Source organism: Pristiophorus japonicus, unplaced genomic scaffold (assembly GCF_044704955.1).
Source record: "Pristiophorus japonicus isolate sPriJap1 unplaced genomic scaffold, sPriJap1.hap1 HAP1_SCAFFOLD_537, whole genome shotgun sequence".
NCBI lineage: Eukaryota > Metazoa > Chordata > Chondrichthyes > Pristiophoridae > Pristiophorus > Pristiophorus japonicus.
This window is the reverse complement of record NW_027254444.1, coordinates 31,768-53,881: the sequence shown is the minus strand read 5'-3', so window position 1 is coordinate 53,881 and position 22,114 is coordinate 31,768. Positions and strand designations below refer to the sequence as shown.

Sequence of the window (22,114 nt, the reverse complement as noted above, 5' to 3'; positions counted from 1 at the left end):
CCGCACAAAAGCGACAGACCAAAGCTCACAAGGGTTGACACCAAACTAAGGACCTATACCAAAGAAATCGTCCCAGTCCTTGGCAGCGCCATGCTCTCCGTCACACACAAAGGGACAGTGAACCGACTTCCCCTGTGGATTATCCCCGGAGATCTCCCAGCACTGCTGGGGAGAAGCTGGCTGGCAAAATTAAATTGGAAATAGGATGATGTTCACGCCATGTCGTCAGAGAAACGGACCTCCTGCTCAACAGTTCTAAGTCGATTTGAACATCTCTTTCAGCCAGGTGTGGGCACCTTCAAAGGGGCTAAAGTCAAAATCTACATCACACAGGGTGCAAGACCGGTGCATCACAAGGCTAGAGCTGTGCCCTATGTGATGAGGGAAAAGATTGAACATGAACTGGACAGGCTTCTGTGGGAAGGCATTATCTCACCCGTGGAATTTAGCAACGAGGCAAGTTCCATCGTCCCAGTCATGAAGCCTGATGGATCCATACGAACCTGTGGGGACTACAAATCTACCATAACCAGAGTGTCCCTACAGGACCAATACCCGCTGCCCAGAGCAGAGGACCTATTTGCCACATTGGCTGGAGGTAAACTTTTCTCAAAACTAGACCTCACATCTGCGTATATGACGCAAGAACTGACCGAAGAGTCTAAGCTACTCACCACCATCAACACACATCGAGGCTTTTTCATGTACAATCAATGCCCATTCGGCATCAGGTCGGCAGCTGCTATATTCCAGTGCAACATGGAGAGTCTGCTCAAGTCCACCCCGGGGACGGTTGTATTTCAAGACGACATACTTATCACTGGCAGGGACACCGACTCCCATCTCTGCAATTTGGAGGAAGTACTAAAGCATTTGGATCGGGTAGGCCTAAGAGTTAAGAAATCCAAGTGCCTGTTTCTCGTGCCTGAGGTTGAATTTTTGGGCAGAAGGATTGCCGCTGATGGAATCCGCCCAACAGAGTCCAAAACAGAAGCAATTCGCCTGGCACCCAGGCCCCGGAATGTCTCGGAACTGGGCGCCTTTCTCGGGCTACTCAATTACTTTGGGAACTTTATGCAGAACATAAGCATGCTGCTGGAGCCTCTCCACGTGCTACTCAGAAAGGGGTGCGATTGGTTTTGGGGGGATGCCCAGAAACGCACCTTCAATAAGACACGCAACCTTCTGTGTTCCAACAGTGTTTTGGCTTTCTTTGATCCAGGTAAAAAGCTAGTTCTTACATGTGATGCATCAGCGTATGGGGTCTGGTGCGTTTTACAACATGTCAATGGTGCGGGTAAATTACAACCCATAGCTTATGCCTCAAGGTCACTTTCGCGGGCGGAGCGCGGGTACAGAATGGTGGAGAAGGAGGCGCTCGCGCGCGTGTACGGTGTCAAAAAGATGCACCAATACCTTTTCGGGGCAAAGTTTGCGTTAGAAACCGACCACAAGCCCCTCACGTCCCTACTATCTGAGAGCAAGGCAATAAATGCCAACGCCTCGGCGCGAATTCAACGATGGGCACTCATGCTGGCGTCTTACGACTGCACCATAAGGCACAGAGCAGGCACAGACAACTGTGCCGACGCGCTCAGCAGGCTACCCCTGGCGACCATGGAAGGGTCTGACGAACAGGACTGTGAGATAGTCATGGCAATCAATGCCTTTGAGTCCACAGGTTCGCCCATGACGGCTCACCAAATCAGAGCCTGGACGGCCAGCGACCCCACGTTATCTTTCGTAAAAAGATGTGTCCTAACTGGTGACTGGCAGAGGTTCGCGATGCCTGCCCCGAGGAGATCAAACCTTTCCATAGGCGCATGCATGAGCTGTCACTACAAGCAGACTGCCTGATGTGGGGCAGCCGAGTAGTTATGCCTCTGCGAGGCAGAGAGGTATTTGTCCGGGAGCTCCACCGCGAGCACCCGGGGATCGTTCTCATGAAGGCCATAGCCAGATCCCATGTCTGGTGGCCTGGCATTGACGCGGACTTGGAGCTCTGCGTCCGACGGTGCACCATTTGTGCCCAACTCAGTAATGCCCCTAGGGAGGCCCCCCTGAGCCCCTGGCCCACCAAACCGTGGTCGCGGGTGCACGTAGACTATGCAGGCCCATTCATGGGCAAAATGTTCCTTGTCGTTGTAGATGCATTTTCAAAGTGTATCGAATGCACCATTTTAAACTCGAGCACCACCTCCACCATTGTGGAGAGCCTTGGAACTATGTTTGCAACGCACGGAATTCCTGACATATTGGTCAGTGATAATGGTCCGTGCTTCACCAGTGCAGAATTCCAAGATTTCATAAATGACCACGGCATAAACCACGTTAAAACAGCACCATTAAAGCCGGCCTCCAACGGCCAGGCGGAGCGAGCAGTGCAAATCATTAAACTAGGCATGCTCAAAATCCAAGGTCCTACGCTGCAGGGCCGCCTGTCACGACTGCTGCTGGCATATAGATCTCGTCCACATTCATTGACTGGAGACCCCCCGCGCAACTATTGATGAAACGGACCTTAAAGACAAGGCTCTCATTACTCCTCCCAGACATGCATGAAATCGTTGCGGCAAAGCGCCGTAAACTAACTGAGTACCATGACCGAAATTTGAGGGGGAGGTGGAATGAGATAGGGGACAAAGTGTTTGTGCTAAACTGTGGCAGGGGTCCTAAATGGCTTGCAGGGACAGTCACGGGCAAGGAAGGAAACAGGCTACTGGTAGTACAAATGGACAATGGCCAACCTGCCAGAGGCATGTAGACCAAGTCAAAAGTAGATTTACCAACACTGCAGAACCAGAGGCAGACTACAATGTGGAACTCACACCACACCTGGTGGACAGACAGAGGGAACAACCTGAGGAAAGGGCAATCCCAACAGACAGCCCAGGCGAGACACCAAAAATCATACTGAACGAAACAGACAGCCCAGGCGAGATACCAGCAATCACACCGAAAGAAAAACAGGGACCAAGGCAAACAACTGAACCACAACTACGACGCTCCACGCGCGAGCGTAGACCACCTGAGAGACTGTACCTATAAAGACAATAAGACCTTGGGGGAGGGTGATGTCATTATCTCACACTACTGTACATAACTGTATCTGACCATGCTATACATGACTGTAACTAGATATGACCTGTAACCACAAGCTTACCTTACCACCAGGGGTGCACTTACAGGAGACACTGGATACCTGTTCTACACAGGTAGAAAAAGACAGGTCTCAGGCAAGTGCGGCATTCGAGAGCTGTGAAATAAAGGTGCAGGTCCTGAGTGACCTTGACTTCAGCATGTGCCTCGTGTGAGTCTGTACTGCAGGGACAGGACTTTACAGTGTGAGACACCAAGTCAGAGAGACAGAGAGCGAGAGAGAGACCGAGTCAGAGAGAGGGAGAGAGACAGAGAAAGAGAGTGTGCGAGAGAGACAGAGAGAGAGAGACACAGAGAGAGTGAGAGACCAAATCAGAGAGACAGAGAGCGAGGGAGAGAGAGAGAGAAAGAGGGAGAGTGAGACCGAGTCAGAGAGAGGGAGAGAGTGTGAGAGAGAGACAGAGAGAGAGAGAAAGAGGGAGAGTGAGACCGAATCAAAGAGAGGGAGAGAGTGTGAGAGAGAGAGACAGAGTGAGAGAGAAAGAAAGAGGGAGAGTGAGACCGAGTCAGAGAGAGGGAGAAAGTGTGAGAGAGAGACACAGAGAGGGAGAGAGAGAGAGAGAAAGAAAGAGGGAGAGTGAGACCGAGTCAGAGAGAGGGAGAAAGTGTGAGAGAGAGACACAGAGAGAGAGACAGCGAGAGAGAGGGAGAGAGACAGAGAGAGAGAGAGACCGACTCAGAGAGAGGGAGAGAAACAAAGAGAGAGACCGAGTCAGAGAGACAGAGAGAGGCAGAGAGAGTGTGTGAGACCGAGTCAGAGTGTGATAGAAAGAGACAGAGTGAGAGTGTGAGAGAGGGAGGGAGACAGAGAGAGAGAGAGAGACAGAGAGAGAGGGAGACAGAGAGAGCGAGTGTGAGAGAGACAGACAGACAGAGAGAGAGAGAGAGAAGGAGAGCGAGAGAGAGACAGAGAGAGAGGGAGAGAGTGAGAGACCAAGTCAGAGAGACAGAGAGAGAGGGAGAGAGTGTGAGAGAGGGAGAGAGGGAGAGAGTGTGAGAGAGAGAGAGACAGAGAGAGAGAGTGAGAGACCAAGTCAGAGAGACAGCGAGAGAGGGAGACAGAGAGACTGAGTCAGAGAGAGGGAGAGAGACAGAGAGAGAGAGAGAGAGAGAGAGAGAGAGAGAGAGGGAGAGAGAGATAAAGACCGAGGGAGGGAGAGAGAGCGGGAGAGAGACAGACAGAGAGAGTGAGAGACCTAGTCAGGGAGAGTGAGAGAGACAGAGAGAGAGAGAGAGAGAGACAGAGTCAGAGAGACAGAGGAGAGACAGAGAGAGACCAAGTCAGAGAGAGAGAGAGACCGAGTCAGAGAGACAGAGAGAGGGAGAGACCGAGTCAGAGAGACAAAGAGAGAGGGAGAGAGAGAGACCGAGTCAGAGAGACGGAGAGAGAGAGAGAGATAGAGAGAGACCGAGTCAGAGAGAGACCAAGTCAGAGAGAGAGCGAGAAAGAGACCGAGTCAGAGAGAGGGAGAGAGACAGAGAAAGAGAGTGTGCGAGAGGGAGAGTGAGAGACCAAATCAGAGAGGGAGAGAGTGTCATGTATCTTACATTATTATATATAGCTGAATCCGAACATGCTATACATGACTGTAATAAGATATGACCTGTAACCACCAGCATACCTTACCACCACGGGTGCACTTGCAAGAGACAGGTATATAAGGACAGGTCTCAGGCAAGTGCAGCATTCCAGAGCTGTGAAATAAAGGTGCAGGTCCAGAGTGACCTTGACTTCACTACATGCCTCGTGTGAATCTGTACTGAGGGGACAGGACTTTACAGTGGCGACGAGTTACGGGATTACAGAATCAACAGAATGGCGAATCAGATGAAAAGTACAAAGCGGGAGACAATTGGGAGGACTTTATAGAAATGCTCCAGCAAAGCTTTGTAACCAAAGCTTTGTAGGTGACGATAAGGCAGACAAGAGAAGAGCCCATCTCTTGACCAGCTGTGGCTCGAAAACATACGCTTTAATGAAGGATCTGTTGGCACCCGAGAAACCAGCAAGCACGTCGTTTGAAGAATTGAGCACACTGGTAAAAGACCACCTGAAGCCAGTGAGCAGCCTACACATGGCCAGACACAGGTTCTACAACTGCAGACGCTGTGTGGGTCAGAGCATACCCGACTTCGTGGTGGAACTTCGGAGGTTGGCTAGTTTATGTGAGTTCTCTGATGAACTGAGGAGAGAAATGCTGAGAGACTTTTTCATTGAAGGAATAGGCCATGCAGGCATATTCCGAAAGCTCATAGAGACCAAGAACCTGACCTTAGAGGCAGCAGCACTGATTGCACAGACATTCTTGGTAGAGAAAGAAGAAACGAGGTTGATTTACAATGCAGGTACGACAACTGACGAAATATCGAAACAAGAAGTTCACAGCAGTAAACAAGCTGCTACCCCCACACACAGACAAAACCGGGAGAACAGGCTCTCGACAGCAGACAGAAGCCATCAAGGGCCACAGGAACGGCCGTTCACACCTCATCAACCCACAATGCGAGCAATCAACTACAAACTGAGAGAAGCTCAAGAGAGATCAGCCAGACGCAGCTCATTCTTTGGGAACACTTTAAACAATAGAACAGGTCTGTGCTGGAGGTGTGAGGGTGGGCACTCGTCAAGAGGATGTCGATTTTAGCAGGGTGTTTGCAGAAATTGTGAATATACAGGGCATTTGGCCCGCATGTGCAAAAAAACGGCAGCTTAGCTGGTATACGAATCGGATGGGTCGGAAAGAGGACCAGAATACGGTGGGGACAGTAACCGGGACTCCGATGTACAGCGGGTCAACACGATCAATGGCCACTGCTCCTACAACAGGATGCCTCCTATAATGATGAGGGTCCTACTCAACGGGATATCTGTCAACATGGAGCTGGATACAGGAGCGAGTCAATCTCATGGGTGCTCAACAATTTGAACAACTGTGGCCGCATAAAAGAGACAGACCAAAACTCACAAGGGTCGACACCACACTAAGGACCTATACCAAAGAAATCGTACCAGTCCTCGGCAGTGCCATGCTCTCTGTCACACACAAAGGGACAGTGAACTGACTTCCCCTGTGGATTATCCCAGGAGACCCCCCAGCACTGCTGGGGAGAAACTGGCTGGAAAAACTAAACTGGAAATGGGATGATGTCCATGCCATGTCATTAGAGGAACGGACCTCCTCCTCAACAGTTATAAAGCGATTTGAATATCTCTTTCAGCCAGGTGTGGGCACTTTCAAAGGGGCCAAAGTCAAAATCTACATCACACAGGATGCTAGACCGGTCCATCACAAGGCCAGAGTTGTACCCTATGTGATGAGGGAAAAGATTGAACATGAACTAGACAGGCTTCTGCGGGAAGGTATTACATCACCTGTGGAATTTAGCGACTGGGCAAGTCCCATCGTCCCAGTCATGAAGCCTGATCGAACCGTACGAATCTGTGCGGACTACAAATCTACCATAAACAGAGCCTCCCTACAGGACCAGTACCCGCTGCCCAGATTTGCCACATTGGCTGGAGGTAAACTTTTCTCAAAATTAGATCTCACATCTGCGTATATTACGCAAGAATTGACCGAGGAATCCAAGCTATTCACCACCATCAACACACATCGAGGCCTTTTCATGTACAATCGATGCCCATTCGGCATCAGGTCGGCAGTTGCCATATTCCAGCGCAACATGGAGAGTCTGCTCAAGTCCATCCCGGGGACGGTTGTATTTCAAGACGACATACTTATCACGGGCAGGGACACCGACTCCAATCTCCGTAATTTGGAGGAAGTACTAAAGTGGTTGGATCAGGTAGGCCTACGAGTCAAGAAATCCAAGTGCCTGTTTCTCGCACCCGAGGTTGAATTTTTGGGCAGAAGGATTGCCGCTGATGGAATCTGCCCAACAGAGTCCAAAACAGAAGCAATTCGCCTGCCACTCAGGCCCCGGAATGTCTCAGAACTACGCGCCTTTCTTGGGCTACTCAATGAGTTTGGGAACTTTATGCAGAACTTAAGCACGCTGCTGGAGCCTCTCCATGTGCTACTCAGGAAGGGGTGCGATTGGTTTTGGGGGGACGCCCAGGAATGCGCCTTCAATAAGGCACGCAACCTTCTGTGTTCCAACAGTATTTTGACTTTCTTTGACCCAGATAAAAAGCTCGTGCTCACATGCGATGCGTCAGCGTATGCAACATTTCAATAGTGCGGGCAAATTACAACCCATAGCTTATGCCTCCAGGTCACTTTCGCGGGCGGAGCGCAGGTACGGAATGGTAGAGAAGGAGGCGCTCGCGTGCGTGTACGGTGTCAAAAAGATGCACCAATACCTTTTCGGGGCCAAGTTCGCGTTAGAAACTGACCACAAGCCCCTCATGTCCCTCCTATCGGAGAGCAAGGCAATAAACGCCAACGTCTCGGTGCGAATTCAATGGTGGTCAATCATGCTGGCGTCCTACGACTATATCATAAGGCACAGACAACTGTGCCGACGCGCTCAGCAGGCTACCCCTGGCGACCACGGAAGGGTCTGACGAACAGGACTGTGTGATAGTCATGGCAATCAATGCCTTTGAGTCCATAGGCTCGCCCATGACGGCTTGCCAAATCAGAGCCTGGATGGCCAGCAACCCCACGTTATCCTTAGTAAATGATGTGTCCTAACCGGTGACTGGGCAGAGGCTCGCGATGCCTGCCCCGAGGAATTAAAACCCTTTCGCAGGAGCATGCATGAGCTGTCACTACAAGCAGACTGCCTGATGTGGGGCAGCCGAGTAGTCATGCCTCTGCGAGGTAGAGAGGCATTTGTCCGGGAGCTCCACCGCAAGCACCCGGGGATCGTTCTCACGAAGGCCATAGCCAGATGCCACGTCTGGTGGCCTGATATTGACGCGGACTTGGAGCTCTGCGTCCGAAGGTGCACCATTTGTGCCCAACTCAGCAATGCCCCCAGGGAGGCGCCACTGAGCCCCTGGCCCTGGCCTACCAAACCGTGGTCACGGGTGCATGTAGACTATGTGGGCCCATTCATAGGCAAAATGTTCCTCGTAGTTGTAGATGCATTTTCAAAGTGGATCGAATGCACCATTTTAAACTCGAGCACAACCTCCACCACTGTGGAGAGCCTCGCAACCATGTTTGCAATGCACGGAATCCCTGACATATTGGTCAGTGACAATGGTCCGTGCTTCACCAGCGCAGAATTCCAAGACTTTATAATTGACCACGGCATAAATCACGTCAAGACGGCACCGTTCAAGCCGGCTTCCCATGGCCAGGTGGAGAGAGCAGTGCAAATCATTAAACAAGGCATGCTTAAAATCCAAGATCCCACGCTGCAGGGTCGCCTGCCGTGACTGCTGCTGGCATACAGATCTCGTCCACATTCACTGACTGGGATCCCCCCCGCGCAACTGTTGATGAAAAGGACTTTAAAAACAAGGTTCTCATTAATCCTCCCAGACATGCATGAAATTATTGAGGCAAAGCGCCGTAAGCTGACTGAGTACCATGACAGAAATTCGAGGGGGAGATGGAATGAGATAGGGGACAAAGTGTTTGTACTAAACTATGGCAGGGGTCCCAAATGGCTTGCAGGGACAGTAACGGGTAAGGAAGGAAACAGGCTACTGGTAGTACAAATGGACAATGGCAAAACCTGCCGGAGGCATGTAGACTAAGTCAAAAGCAGATTTACCAACAACACTGCGGAACCAGAGGCAGACTACAATGTGGAACTCGCACCACACCTGGTGGACAGACAGAGGGAACAACCTGAGGAAAGGGCAATCCCAACAGACAGCCCAGGCGAGTCAACAACAATCACATCAATCGAAACAGAAAGCCCAGGTGAGATACCAGCAACCACACCCGAAGAAAAACAGACACCAAGGCAAACAACTGAACCACAACTCAGGCGCTCCACGCGAGAGCGTAGACCACCTGAGAGACTGAACCTATAAAGACAATAAGATCTTGGGGGAGGGTGATGTCATGTATCTTACATTATTATATATAACTGTATCCTAACATGCTATACATGACTGTAATAAGATATGACCTGTAACCACCAGCATACCTTACCACCAGGGGTGCACTTGCAAGAGACAGGTTTATAAGGACAGGTCTCAGGCAAGTGCAGCATTCCAGAGCTGTGAAAAAAAGGTGCAGGTCCAGAGTGACCTTGACTTCACTCCATGCCTCGTGTGAATCTGTACTGAGGGGACAGGACTTTACAACAGAGAGAGAGAGAGAGAGAGAGAACGACAGAGAGAGAGAGAGAGAGAGAGAGAGACCGAGTCAGAGAGACAGAGAGAGGTAGAGAAACAGAGAGAGAGAGAGAGACCGAGTCAGAGAGACAGAGAGAGGGAGAGAGACAGAGAGAGTGTGTGAGACCGAGTCAGAGAGTGAGATAGAGAGAGACAGAGAGGGTGTGTGAGAAAGAGAGAGAAACAGAGAGAGAGATCGCGACAGAGAGAGAGAGAAAGAGAGAGTGAGAGACCAAGTCAGAGAGAGAGGGAGAGAGAGAGAGAGAGAGACCGAGTCAGAGAGAGGGAGAGAGACACAGAGAGAGTGTGTGAGAGAGAGACAGAGAGAGAGAGAGAGTGAGAGACCAAGTCAGAGAGACAGCGAAAGGGAGAGAGAGACCGAGTCAGAGAGAGGGAGAGACAGAGAGAGAGAGTGAGAGACCAAGTCAGAGAGACAGCGAGAGAGATAGAGAGGCAGAGCGAGAGAGACACAGAGAGGGAGAGAGAGAGAGAGAGAGCGAGAGAGTGAGACAGAGAGACCGAGTCAGAGAGAGGGAGAGAGACAAAGCGACAGAGAGAGTGAGAGACCAAGTCAGAGAGGCAGGGAGAGGGAGAGAGAGAGAGAGAGGGAAAGCGACAGAGAGAGGGAAAGAGAGACAGAGAGGGAGAGAGACAGAGAGAGACTGAGTCAGAGAGAGACTGAGTCAGAGAGACAGAGAGAGGGAGAGAGACAGAGAGAGGGAGAGAGACAGAGAGAGGGAGAGACAGAGAGTGAGAGATTGAGTCAGTGTAACAGAGAGGGAGAGAGACAGAGAGAGGGAGAAAGAGATAGCGACCGAGTCAGAGAGAGAGAAAGACCGAGGGAGAGAGAGAGAGACCGAGTCAGAGAACGGGAGAGAGACAGACAGAGAGGGAGAGAGACAGACAGAGTGAGAGAGAGAGAGAGACCGAGTCGGAGAGACAGAGAGAGACCGAGTCGGAGAGACAGAGAGAGACCGAGTCAGAGAGACAGAGAGAGGGAGAGACCGAGTCAGAGGGAGAGAGACAGAGAGAGAGAGTTGGAGAGAGACAAAGAGAGAGGGAGAGAGACTGAGAGACCGAGTCAGAGAGAGAGAGACCGAGCCAGAGAGAGGGAGAGAGACAAAGAGAGAGAGTGTGAGACTGAGTCAGAGAGAGTAAGAGAGACAGAGAGAATGAGAGAGAGTGAGAGAGACAGAGAGAGCGTCATTGCGACTGAGAGAGGGACAGATAGAGGGAGAAAGAGAGAGAGAGAGAGAGGCAGACCATGAAACAGAGAGATCGAGAGATAGCAAGAGGGAGAGAAAGTGAGACTGAGAGAGGGGGAGATAGATTGAGACCGAAGGACAGAGAGAGACAGAAAGAGATACAGAGATAGATAGAGAGTGAGATAGAGAAAGTGAGAGACAGAGAGGAGAGCGAGAGGGAGAGAGAGGCAGAAACTGAGAGACAGGAGAGAGAGAGAGACAGAAGGAGAGGGAGAGGGAGAGAGACAAAAATTGAGAGACAAAAGGAGAGGGAGAGAGAGACAGAAAATGAGAGACAAAAGGAGAGCGAGAGGGAGAGAGACAGAAACTGAGAGACAGGAGAGCGAGAGGGAGAGAGAGACAGACACAGATGAGAGCTGGTACTGAGCATGATGAACTGGAATAGAGATGGAGAAATATTGAGAGAGATCAGGAGAGAGATACATACACAGGGAAAGATAGAAGGTGTGACAGAGAGAAATGTGTTCGCAGACATCGACAGACAGACAGACAAAGATTGTCTGATAGACAGACAGATGGACGGATGGGATGGGCGTGACAGGCAGACAGGCGGGACAGACAGACACAGAAACATAGAAAATAGGTGCAGGAGTAGGCCATTCGGCCCTTCTAGCCTGCACCGCCATTCAATGAGTTCATGGCTGAACATTCAACTTCAGTGCCCCATTCCTGCTTTCTCGCCATACCCCTTGATCCCCCTAGTAGTAAGGACCTCATCTAACTCCTTTTTGAATATATTTAGTGAATTGGCCTCAACAACTTTCTGTGGTAGAGAATTCCACAGGTTCACCACTCTCTGGGTGAAGAAGTTCCTCCGCATCTCGGTCCTAAATGGCTTACCCCTTATCCTTAGACTGTGACCTCTGGTTCTGGACTTCCCCAACATTGGGAACATTCTTCCTGCATCTAACCTGTCTAACCCCGTCAGAATTTTAAATGTTTCTATGAGGTCCCCTCTCATTCTTCTGAACTCCAGTGAATACAAGCCCAGTTGATCCAGTCTTTCTTGATAGGTCAGTCCCGCCATCCCGGGAATCAGTCTGGTGAACCTTCGCTGCACTCCCTCAATAGCAAGAATGTCCTTCCTCAGGTTAGGAGACCAAAACTGTACACAATACTCCAGGTGTGGCCTCACCAATGCCCTGTACAACTGTAGCAACACCTCCCTGCCCCTGTACTCAAATCCCCTTGCTATGAAGGCCAACATGCCATTTGCTTTCTTAACCGCCTGCTGCACCTGCATGCCAACCTTCAATGACTGATGTACCATGACACCCAGGTCTCTTTGCACCTCCCCTTTTCCTAATCTGTCACCATTCAGATAATAGTCTGTCTCTCTGTTTTTACCACCAAAGTGGATAACCTCACATTTATCCACATTATACTTCATCTGCCATGCATTTGCCCACTCACCCAACCTATCCAAGTCGCTCTGCAGCCTCACAGCATCCTCCTCGCAGCTCACACTGCCACCCAACTTAGTGTCATCCGCAAATTTGGAGATACTACATTTAATCCCCTCATCTAAATCATTAATGTACAGTGTAAACAGCTGGGGCCCCAGCACAGAACCTTGCGGTACCCCACTAGTCACTGCCTGCCATTCTGAAAAGTACCCATTTACTCCTACTCTTTGCTTCCTGTCTGACAACCAGTTCTCAATCCATATCAGTACACTACCCCCAATCCCATGTGCTCTAACTTTGCACATCAATCTCTTGTGTGGGACCTTGTCGAACGCCTTCTGAAAGTCCAAATATACCACATCAACTGGTTCTCCCTTATCCACTCTACTGGAAACATCCTCAAAAAATTCCAGAAGATTTGTCAAGCATGATTTCCCTTTCACAAATCCATGCTGACTTGGACCTATCATGTCACCATTTTCCAAATGCACTGCTATGACATCCTTAATAATTGATTCCATCATTTTACCCACTACCGATGTCAGGCTGACCGGTCTATAATTCCCTGTTTTCTCTCTCCCTCCTTTTTTAAAAAGTGGGGTTACATTGGCTACCCTCCACTCCATAGGAACTGATCCAGAGTCAATGGAATGTTGGAAAATGACTGTCAACGCATCCACTATTTCCAAGGCCACCTCCTTAAGTACTCTGGGATGCAGTCCATCAGGCCCTGGGGATTTATCGGCCTTCAATCCCATCAATTTCCCCAACACAATTTCCCGGCTAATAAGGATTTCCCTCAGTTCCTCCTCCTTACTAGACCCCCCGACCCCTTTTATAACCGGAAGGTTGTTCGTGTCCTCCTTCGTGAATACTGAACCAAAGTACTTGTTCAATTGGTCTGCCATTTCTTTGTTCCCCGTTATGACTTCCCCTGATTCTGACTGCAGAGGACCTACGTTTGTCTTTACTAACCTTTTTCTCTTTACATATCTATAGAAACTTTTGCAATCCGTCTTAATGTTCCCTGCAAGCTTCTTCTCATACTCCATTTTCCCTGCCCTAATCAAACCCTTTGTCCTCCTCTGCTGAGTTCTAAATTTCTCCCAGTCCCCAGGTTCACTGCTATTTCTGGCCAATTTGTATGCCACTTCCTTGGCTTTAATACTATCCCTGATTTCCCTTGATAGCCACGGTTGAGCCACCTTCCCTTTTTTATTTTTATGCCAGACAGGAATGTACAATTGTTGTAGTTCATCCATGCGGTCTCTAAATGTCTGCCATTGCCCATCCACAGTCAACCTCTTAAGTATCATTCGCCAATCCATCCCAGCCAATTCACGCCTCACACCTTCAAAGTTAGCCTTCTTTAAGTCCTGGACCATGGTCTCTGAATTAACTGTTTCATTCTCCATCCCAATGCAGAATTCCACCATATTATGGTCACTCTTCCCCAAGGGGCCTCGCACAACGAGATTGCTAATTAATCCTCTCTCATTACATAACACCCAGTCTAAGATGGCCTCCCCCCTAGTTGGTTCCTCGACATATTGGTCTAAAAAACCATCCCTTATGCACTCCAGAAAATCCTCCTCCACCGTATTGCTTCCAGTTTGGTTAGCCCAATCTATGTGCATATTAAAGTCACCCATTATAACTGCTGCACCTTTATTGCACGATTATCTAATAGAGACAGACGGGACAGACAGACAGACTTGTGTGATAGACCAGTCCAAGTGAGGAGGTCAATGCATTCAGTCAGACCTTGAAAATGTTCCTGGACCAGGCCCGGAACACGTCCTCCTGACCACACAGCTCATCTCCTTCTCCCATCAATAGGATTCTCTCGGCTCCAAGTTCCTCCAGTCGTGTGTCAATCGCACGGGCAAAGGCACAGAAGTGTGGGTACGCCCGTGAGCCCAGGCCAAAAACAGCAAAGCTGCAGTTAAAAAATCAGACTGGTGTGAATAATGGTGTCTGTACCTGATCTTCTGTCTGTACCTTTGAGAGGGAGACCGAGAGAGAGAGGAATCACCCCCTCACCCATCACCCCTGTGCTCGCTGACCCACATTGGCTCCTGGTTAAGCAACTCCTCGAATTTAAAATTCTCATCCTTGTTTACAAATCCCTCCGTGGCCTCACCCCTCCCTAAATCTGTAATCTCCTCCAGCCCCACAACCCCCCGCCACAATCCACCGCTCCCCCCCCCCACTCCACCGCCTCCCCCCACGCCCCCCGAGATATCTGCGCTCCTCCAATTCTGACCTCCTGAGCATCCTGGACTATAATCACTCAACCGTCGGTGGCCGTGCCTTCTGTTGCCTGGGCCCGAGCTCTGGGACTCCCTGCCTAAACCTCTCCACCTCTCTTTCCTCCTTAAAGACTCTCCTTAAAACCTACCTCTCTGACCAAGCTTTTGGTCACCTGTGCTAATTTCTACTTATGTGGCTCGGTGTCAAATTTTTGTTTTATAATACTCCTGTGAAGCGCCTTTGGACATTTCACTACGTTAAAGGCGCTATATAAATACAAGTTGTTGTTGAAAGACAGAGAGAGAGCGAGAGAGAGGCAGAGAGTGAGAAGGAAAGACAGTTGTCATGTATCTTACATTATTATATATAACTGTATCCTAACATGCTATACATGACTGTAACAAGATATGACCTGTAACCACCAGCATCCCTTACCACCGGGGGTGCACTTGCAAGAGACAGGTATATAAGGTCAGGTCTCAGGCAAGTGCAGCATTCCAGAGCTGTGAAATAAAGGTGCAGGTCCAGAGTGACCTTGACTTCACTACATGCCTCGTGTGAATCTGTACTGAGGGGACAGGACTTTACAGTGGCGACGAGTTACGGAATTACAGAATCCACAGAATGGCGAACAATGGATCAGATGATAAGTACAATGCGGGAGACAATTGGGAGGATTTTATAGAAGTGCTCCAGCAAAGCTTTGTAACCAAAGACTGGTTAGGCGACGATAAGGCAGACAAGAGAAGAGCCCATCTCTTGACCAGCTGTGGCTCGAAAACATACGCTTTAATGAAGGATCTGTTGGCACCCGAGAAACCAACAAGCAAGTCGTTTGAAGAATTGAGCACACTGGTAAGAGACGACCTGAAACCAGCGAGCAGCCTACACATGGCCAGACACAGGTTCGACAACTACAGACGCTGTGTGGGCCAGAGCATACCCAACTTCGTGACGGAACTTCGGAGGTTGGCTAGTTTATGTGAGTTCTCCGATGAACTGAGGAGAGAAATGCTGAGAGACTTTTTCATTGAAGGAATAGGTCATGCAGGCATATTCCGAAAGCTCAAAGAGACCAAGAACCTGACCTTAGAAGCAGCAGCACTGGTTGCACAGTCATTCTTGGTCGGGGAAGAAGAAATTAGGTTGATTTACAATGCAGGTATGACAACTAACGAAATATCGGAACAAGAAGTTCACAGCACTAAACAAGCTGCTACCCCCACACACAGACAAAACCGGGAGAACAGGCTCTCGACAGCAGGCAGAAGCCATCAAGGGCCACAGGAACGGCCGTTCACACCTCATCAACCCACAATGCGAGCAATCAACTACAAACTGAGAGAAGCTCAAGAGAGATCAGCCAGACGCAGCTCATTCTTTGGGAACACTTTGAACAATGGAACAGGTCTGTGCTGGAGATGTGGGGGTGGGCACTCGTCAAGGGGATGTCGATTTCAGCAGGCTGTTTGCAGAAATTGTGAATATACAGGGCATTTGGCCCGCATGTGCAAAAAGACAGCAGCTCGGCTGGTATACGAATCAGATGTGTCGGAAAGCGGACCAGAAGATGGTGGGGACAGTACCCGGGACACCGATGTACAGCGGGTCAACACAATCAATGGCCGCTGCTCCTACAACAGGATGCCTCCGATAATGATGAGGGTCTGACTCAACGGGATATCTGTCAACATGGAGCTGGATACGAGAGCGAGTCAATCTCTCATGGGCGCTCAACAATTTGAACAACTGTGGCCGCATAAAAGAGATAGACCAAAACTCACAAGGGTCGACACAAAACTAAGGACCTACACCAAAGAAATCGTACCAGTCCATGGCAGCGCCATGCTCTCTGTCACACACAAAGGGACAGTGAACCAACTTCCCCTGTGGATTGTCCCTGGAGACCTCCCAGCACTGCTGGGAGAAGCTGGCTGGAAAAACTAAACTGGAAATGGGATGATGTCCATGCCATGTCATTAGAGGAACGGACCTCCTACTCAACAGTTATAAAGCGATTTGAACATCTCTTTCAGCCAGGTGTGGGCACTTTCAAAGAGGCCAAAGTCAAAATTTACATCACACAGGATGCTAGACCGGTCCATCACAAGGCCAGAGCTGTACCCTATGGGATGAGGGAAAAGATTGAACACGAACTAGACAGGCTTCTGCAGGAAGGCATAGAAACAAAGAAACATAGAAAATAGGTGCAGGAGCAGGCCATTCGGCCCCTCCAGCCTGCACCGCCATTCAATGAGTTCGCGGCTGAACATGAAACTTCAGAACCCCATTCTGCTTTCTCGCCATACCCCTTGATCCCCCTAGTAGTAAGGACTTCATCTAACTCCCTTTTGAATATATTTAATGAATTGGCCTCAACAACTTTCTGTGGTAGAGAATTCCACAGGTTCACCACTCTCTGGGTGAAGAAGTTTCTCCTCATCTCGGTCCTAAATGGCTTACCCCTTATCCTTTAGACTGTGACCCCTGGTTCTGGACTTCCCCAATATTGGGAACATTCTTCCTGCATCTAACCTGTCTAAACACGTCAGAATTTTAAACGTTTCTATGAGGTCCCCTCTCATTCTTCTGAACTCCAGTGAATACAAGCCCAGTTGATCCAGTCTTTCTTGATAGGTCAGTCCCACCATCCCGGGAATCAGTCTGGTGAACCTTCGCTGCACTCCCTCAATAGCAAGAATGTCCTTCCTCAAGTTAGGAGACCAAAACTGTACACAATACTCCAGGTGTGGCCTCACCAAGGCCCTGTACAACTGTAGCAACACCTCCCTGCCCCTGTACTCAAATCCCCTCGCTATGAAGGCCAACATGCCATTTGCTTTCTTAGCCGCCTGCTCTACCTGCATGCCAACCTTCAATGACTGATGTACCATGACACCCAGGTCTCGTTGCACTTTCCCTTTTCCTAATCTGTCACCATTCAGATAATAGTCTGTCTCTCTGTTTTTACCACCAAAGTGGATAACCTCACATTTATCCACATTATACTTCATCTGCCATGCATTTGCCCACTCACCTAAGCTATCCAAGTCACTCTGCAGCCTCATAGCATCCTCCTCGCATCTCACACTGCCACCCAACTTAGTGTCATCTGCAAATTTGGAGATACTACATTTAATCCCCTCGTCTAACTCATTAATGTACAGTGTAAACAGCTGGGGCCCCAGCACAGAACCTTGCGGTACCCCACTAGTCACTGCCTGCCATTCTGAAAAGTTATATCACCTGTGGAATTCAGCGACTGGGCAAGTCCCATCGTCCCAGTCATGAAGCCTGATGGATCCGTACGAATCTGTGGGGACTACAAATCCACCATAAACAGAGTCTCCCTACAGGACCAGTACCCGCTGCCCAGAGCGGAGGACTTATTTGCCACATTGGCTGGAAGTAAACTTTTCTCAAAATTAGACCTCACATCTGCGTACATGACGCAAGAATTGACCGAGGAATCCAAGCTACTCACCACCATCAACACACATCGAAGCCTTTTCATGTACAATCGATGCCCATTCGGCATCAGGTCAGCAGTTGCCATATTCCAGCGCAACATGGAGAGTCTGCTCAAGTCCATCCCGGGGACGGTTGTATTTCAAGACAACATACTTATCACGGGCAGGGACACCGACTCCCATCTCCGTAATTTGGAGGAAGTACTAAAGCGGTTGGATCAGGTAGGCCTACGAGTCAAGAAATCTAAGTGCCTGTTTCTCGCACCCGAGGTTGAATTTTTGGGCAGAAGGATTGCCGCTGATGGAATCCGCCCAACAGAGTCCAAAACAGAAGTAATTCACCTGGCACCCAGGCCCCGGAATGTCTCAGAACTGCGCGCCTTTCTCGGGCTACTCAATTACTTTGGGAACTTTATGCAGAACTTAAGCACGCTGCTCACGCTACTCAGGAAGAGGTGCGATTGGTTTTGGGGGGACGCCCAGGAACGCGCCTTCAATAAGGCACGCAACCTTCTGTGTTCCAACAGTGTTTTGACTTTCTTTGATACAGGTAAAAAGCTAGTTCTCACATGCGATGCGTCAGCATATGGGGTCGGGTGCGTTTTGCAACATGTCAATAGTGCGGGCAAATTACAATCCATGGCTTAACCAGTGACTTGTCAGAGGCTCGCGATGCCTGCCCCGAGGAATTAAAACACTTTCACAGGCGAATTCATGAGCTATCACTACAAGCAGACTGCCTGATGTGGGGCAGCCGAGTAGTCATGCCTCTGCGAGGCAGAGAGGCATTTGTCCGGGAGCTCCACCGCGAGCACCCGGGGATCGTTCTCATGAAGGCCATAGCCAGATCCCACGTTTGGTGGCCTGGTATTGACGCGGACTTGGAGCTCTGCATCCGAAGGTGCACCAATTGTGCCCAACTCAGCAATGCCCCCAGGGAGGCTCCACTGAGCCCCTGAGCCCCTGGCCCTGGCCTACCAAACCGTAGGTCACGGGTGCACGAAGACTATGCGGCCCATTCATGGGCAAAATGTTCCTCATAGTTGTAGATGCATTTTCAAAGTGGATCGAATGCACCATTTTAAACTCGAGCACAATCTCCACCACTGTGGAGAGCCTCGCAACCATGTTTGCAACGCACGGAATCCCTGACATATTGGTCAGTGACAATGGTCCGTGCTTCACCAGCGCAGAATTCCAAGACTTTATAATTGACCACGGCATAAATCCCGTCAAGACGGCACCGTTCAAGCCGGCCTCCAACGGCCAGGCGGAGAGAGCAGTGCAAATCATTAAACAAGGCATGCTTAAAATCCAAGGTCCCACGCTGCAGGGTCGCCTGTCGCAACTGCTGCTGGCATATAGATCTCGTCCGCACTCATTGACTGGGACTCCCCCCGCGCAACTGTTGATGAAAAGGACTTTAAAAACAAGGCTCTCATTAATCCTCCCAGACATGCACGAAATCATTGAGCCAAAACGCTGTAAGCTGACTGAGCACCATGACAGAAATTTGAGGGGGAGATGGAATGAGTTAGGGGACAAAGTGTTTGTACTAAACTATGACAGGGGTCCCAAATGGCTTGCAGGGACAGTAACGGGCAAGGAAGGAAACAGGTTACTGGTAGTACAAATGGACAATAGCAAAAGCTGCCGGAGGCATGTAGACCAAGTCAAAAGCAGATTTACCAACAACACTGCGGAACCAGAGGCAGACTACAATGTGGAACTCACACCACACCTGGTGGACAGACAGAGGGAACAACCTGAGGAAAGGGCAATCCCAACAGACAGCCCAGGCGAGTCAACAACAATCACACCAAACGAAACAGAAAGCCCAGGTGAGATACCAGCAACCACACACAAAGAAAAACAGACACCAAGGCAAACAACTGAACCACAACTCAGGCGCTCCACGCGAGAGCGTAGACTACCTGAGAGACTGAACCTATAAAGACAATAAGATCTTGGGGGAGGGTAATGTCATGTATCTTACATTATTATATATAACTGTATCCTAACATGCTATACATGACTGTAATAAGATATGACCTGTAACCACCAGCATACCTTACCACCAGGGGTGCACTTGCAAGAGACAGGTATATAAGGACAGGTCTCAGGCAAGTGCAGCATTCCAGAGCTGTGAAATAAAGGTGCAGGTCCAGAGTGACCTTGACTTCACTACATGCCTCGTGTGAATCTGTACTGAGGGGACAGGACTTTACAACAGAGAGAGAGAGCGAGAGAGCAAAACAGAGAGAGAGAGGGAGACAGAGAGAAGGAGTGAGAGAGAGCGGAAAACAGAGATGATACTCCAAACCCAGCACAGGTCTAAACTCAGTGCTAACTCACCCCGACCCCACCCTAGCAAATCCCACCCCCAAACCGCCGAACACCCACCACCCACACCGAACCCCACCTGGCCCCAAATTCCTCCCGAATCCCCGTCCCCAACCCGCACCCTGACCCCATCCCCACCCTGACCCCTCCCACCACCCTGACCCCATCCCCACCCTGACCCCTCCCTCACCCTGACCCCGTCCCCACCCTGACCCCGTCCCCACCCTGACCCCATCCCCACTCTGAACCCCCCCCACCCTGACCCAATTGGTTGTGGAAAACATTGGGTCATCCCGAGGGGCTAAATTAATGCGTGGTCTGTTAACGATGATTGCAGTGACTCTCTGACCACACAGTGAGAGTGGGATTATATTCCTCTTACCGCACACTGGCCAAAGGCCCTGTACTCTCAAAAGAATTGCACTCAGAGACTGTCGCAGTGCATGCTTCAAATTCATCATCAGATAAACTGTTGAATCGAGCTTTGTAACTCCTGAAATATAGAATAAATATTTGACAACAGGTAAAAGAACAAAATGGGCACAGCAACCTGTACATAAAACTATCCCACTCGCACACACTTACACACAACTATCACACTCACACACAACTATCACATTCACACTGACACACTCACACAACTATCACACTCACACTGACACACAACTATCACACTCACACACAACTATCACACTCACACTGACACACTCACACACAACTATCACACTCACACTGACACACTCACACAACTATCACACTCACACTGACACTCACACACAACTATCACACTCACACACAACTATCACACTCATACTGACACACTCACACAACTATCACACGCACACTGACACACTCACACACAACTATCACACTCACACACAACTATCACACTCACACTGACACACTCGCACACAACTATCACACTCACACACCGACACACAACTATCACACTCACACTGACACACTCACACACATATATCACACTCACACACTCACACACAACTATCATACTCACACTCACACACAACTATCACACTCTCACTGACACACTCACACACAACTATCACACTCACACTGACACACTCACACACAACTAACACACTCACACACTGACACACTCACACACAACTATCACACTCACACAAACAGTGGTGGAAATTCTGAACTCTCTCAAAGCTGAGGTTGATAAATTTTTGATAGGCAGGGTTACTTGGGGTTATGGAACCAATGCGGGTAAATGGAGTTAAGATACAGTTCAGCCATGATCTGATTGTATGACGGGAGAGGCTCGAGAAGCTGAATGGCCTCCTCTTGTTTCAATGCTAGATCTGGGTATAGGTCCTTGACTGCTTTGGATGTGTGCTGGAGAGGGGCTGTAAGCCTATCGATGCTGCTCCATAGCTGCTGTGCTTGACATCGAGTTAACTCACTTTGTCTCCTTCGAGGTGGAGTTTGGATGTGTCATCTGCATTAAAATCTCTGCAAAAGTCTGCAAAATAAACAGGAGCATTAGTTCGTAAAGTACCCTGCACAAATAAAACCATCGATAAATCTCATAATATCTATTGCACACCCAGACTATCAGTGTTAAACGCTGTCCCAGTGTCCCACACCCAGACTATCGGTATAGTAACGCTGTCCCAGTGTGGGATCTATCCCATTCCCTGACTATTGGTGATAGGTAGGAGTTGTACCTGTCCATTCTCTGGAGGGTCTCCATTTCCAAATGTGCTTGTAACCACTAAAAACAATGTCTCATGTTCAAGGTTAATAATATCGTATTCGTCCATACACAGCACCTGAAAGAGAGGGAGAGAGAGAGAGAGGCAAAGAGAAAGAAACAGAGAAAGAGAGAGATGGATAGCGATAGAGAGATATATGGAGAGAGAGAGAGAGAGAGAGAGAGAGAGACAGTTAATTCACCTCCAAAAACTGGTTACAGAACCAACCCTCCAT

General features: G+C 49.5%; 1 protein-coding gene and 1 pseudogene across 1 annotated transcript in view; one reads left to right on the top strand and one right to left on the bottom strand.

Annotated features, from left to right (window-relative positions):
* Positions 1–22,114, bottom strand: part of LOC139254221 (nitric oxide synthase 1-like) — a 73,620-nt gene that overhangs the window by 38,856 nt on the left and 12,650 nt on the right. The window contains exons 5-8 of the mRNA XM_070873652.1: positions 21,853–21,957; positions 21,589–21,647; positions 20,541–20,651; positions 13,857–14,031 (exon numbers count right to left, since the gene is read on the bottom strand). Coding sequence (XP_070729753.1) covers positions 13,857–14,031; positions 20,541–20,651; positions 21,589–21,647; positions 21,853–21,957 — 450 coding nt within the window. The remainder of the gene's footprint in view (positions 1–13,856; positions 14,032–20,540; positions 20,652–21,588; positions 21,648–21,852; positions 21,958–22,114) is intronic.
* Positions 3,675–4,507, top strand: LOC139254222 (octapeptide-repeat protein T2-like; annotated as a pseudogene).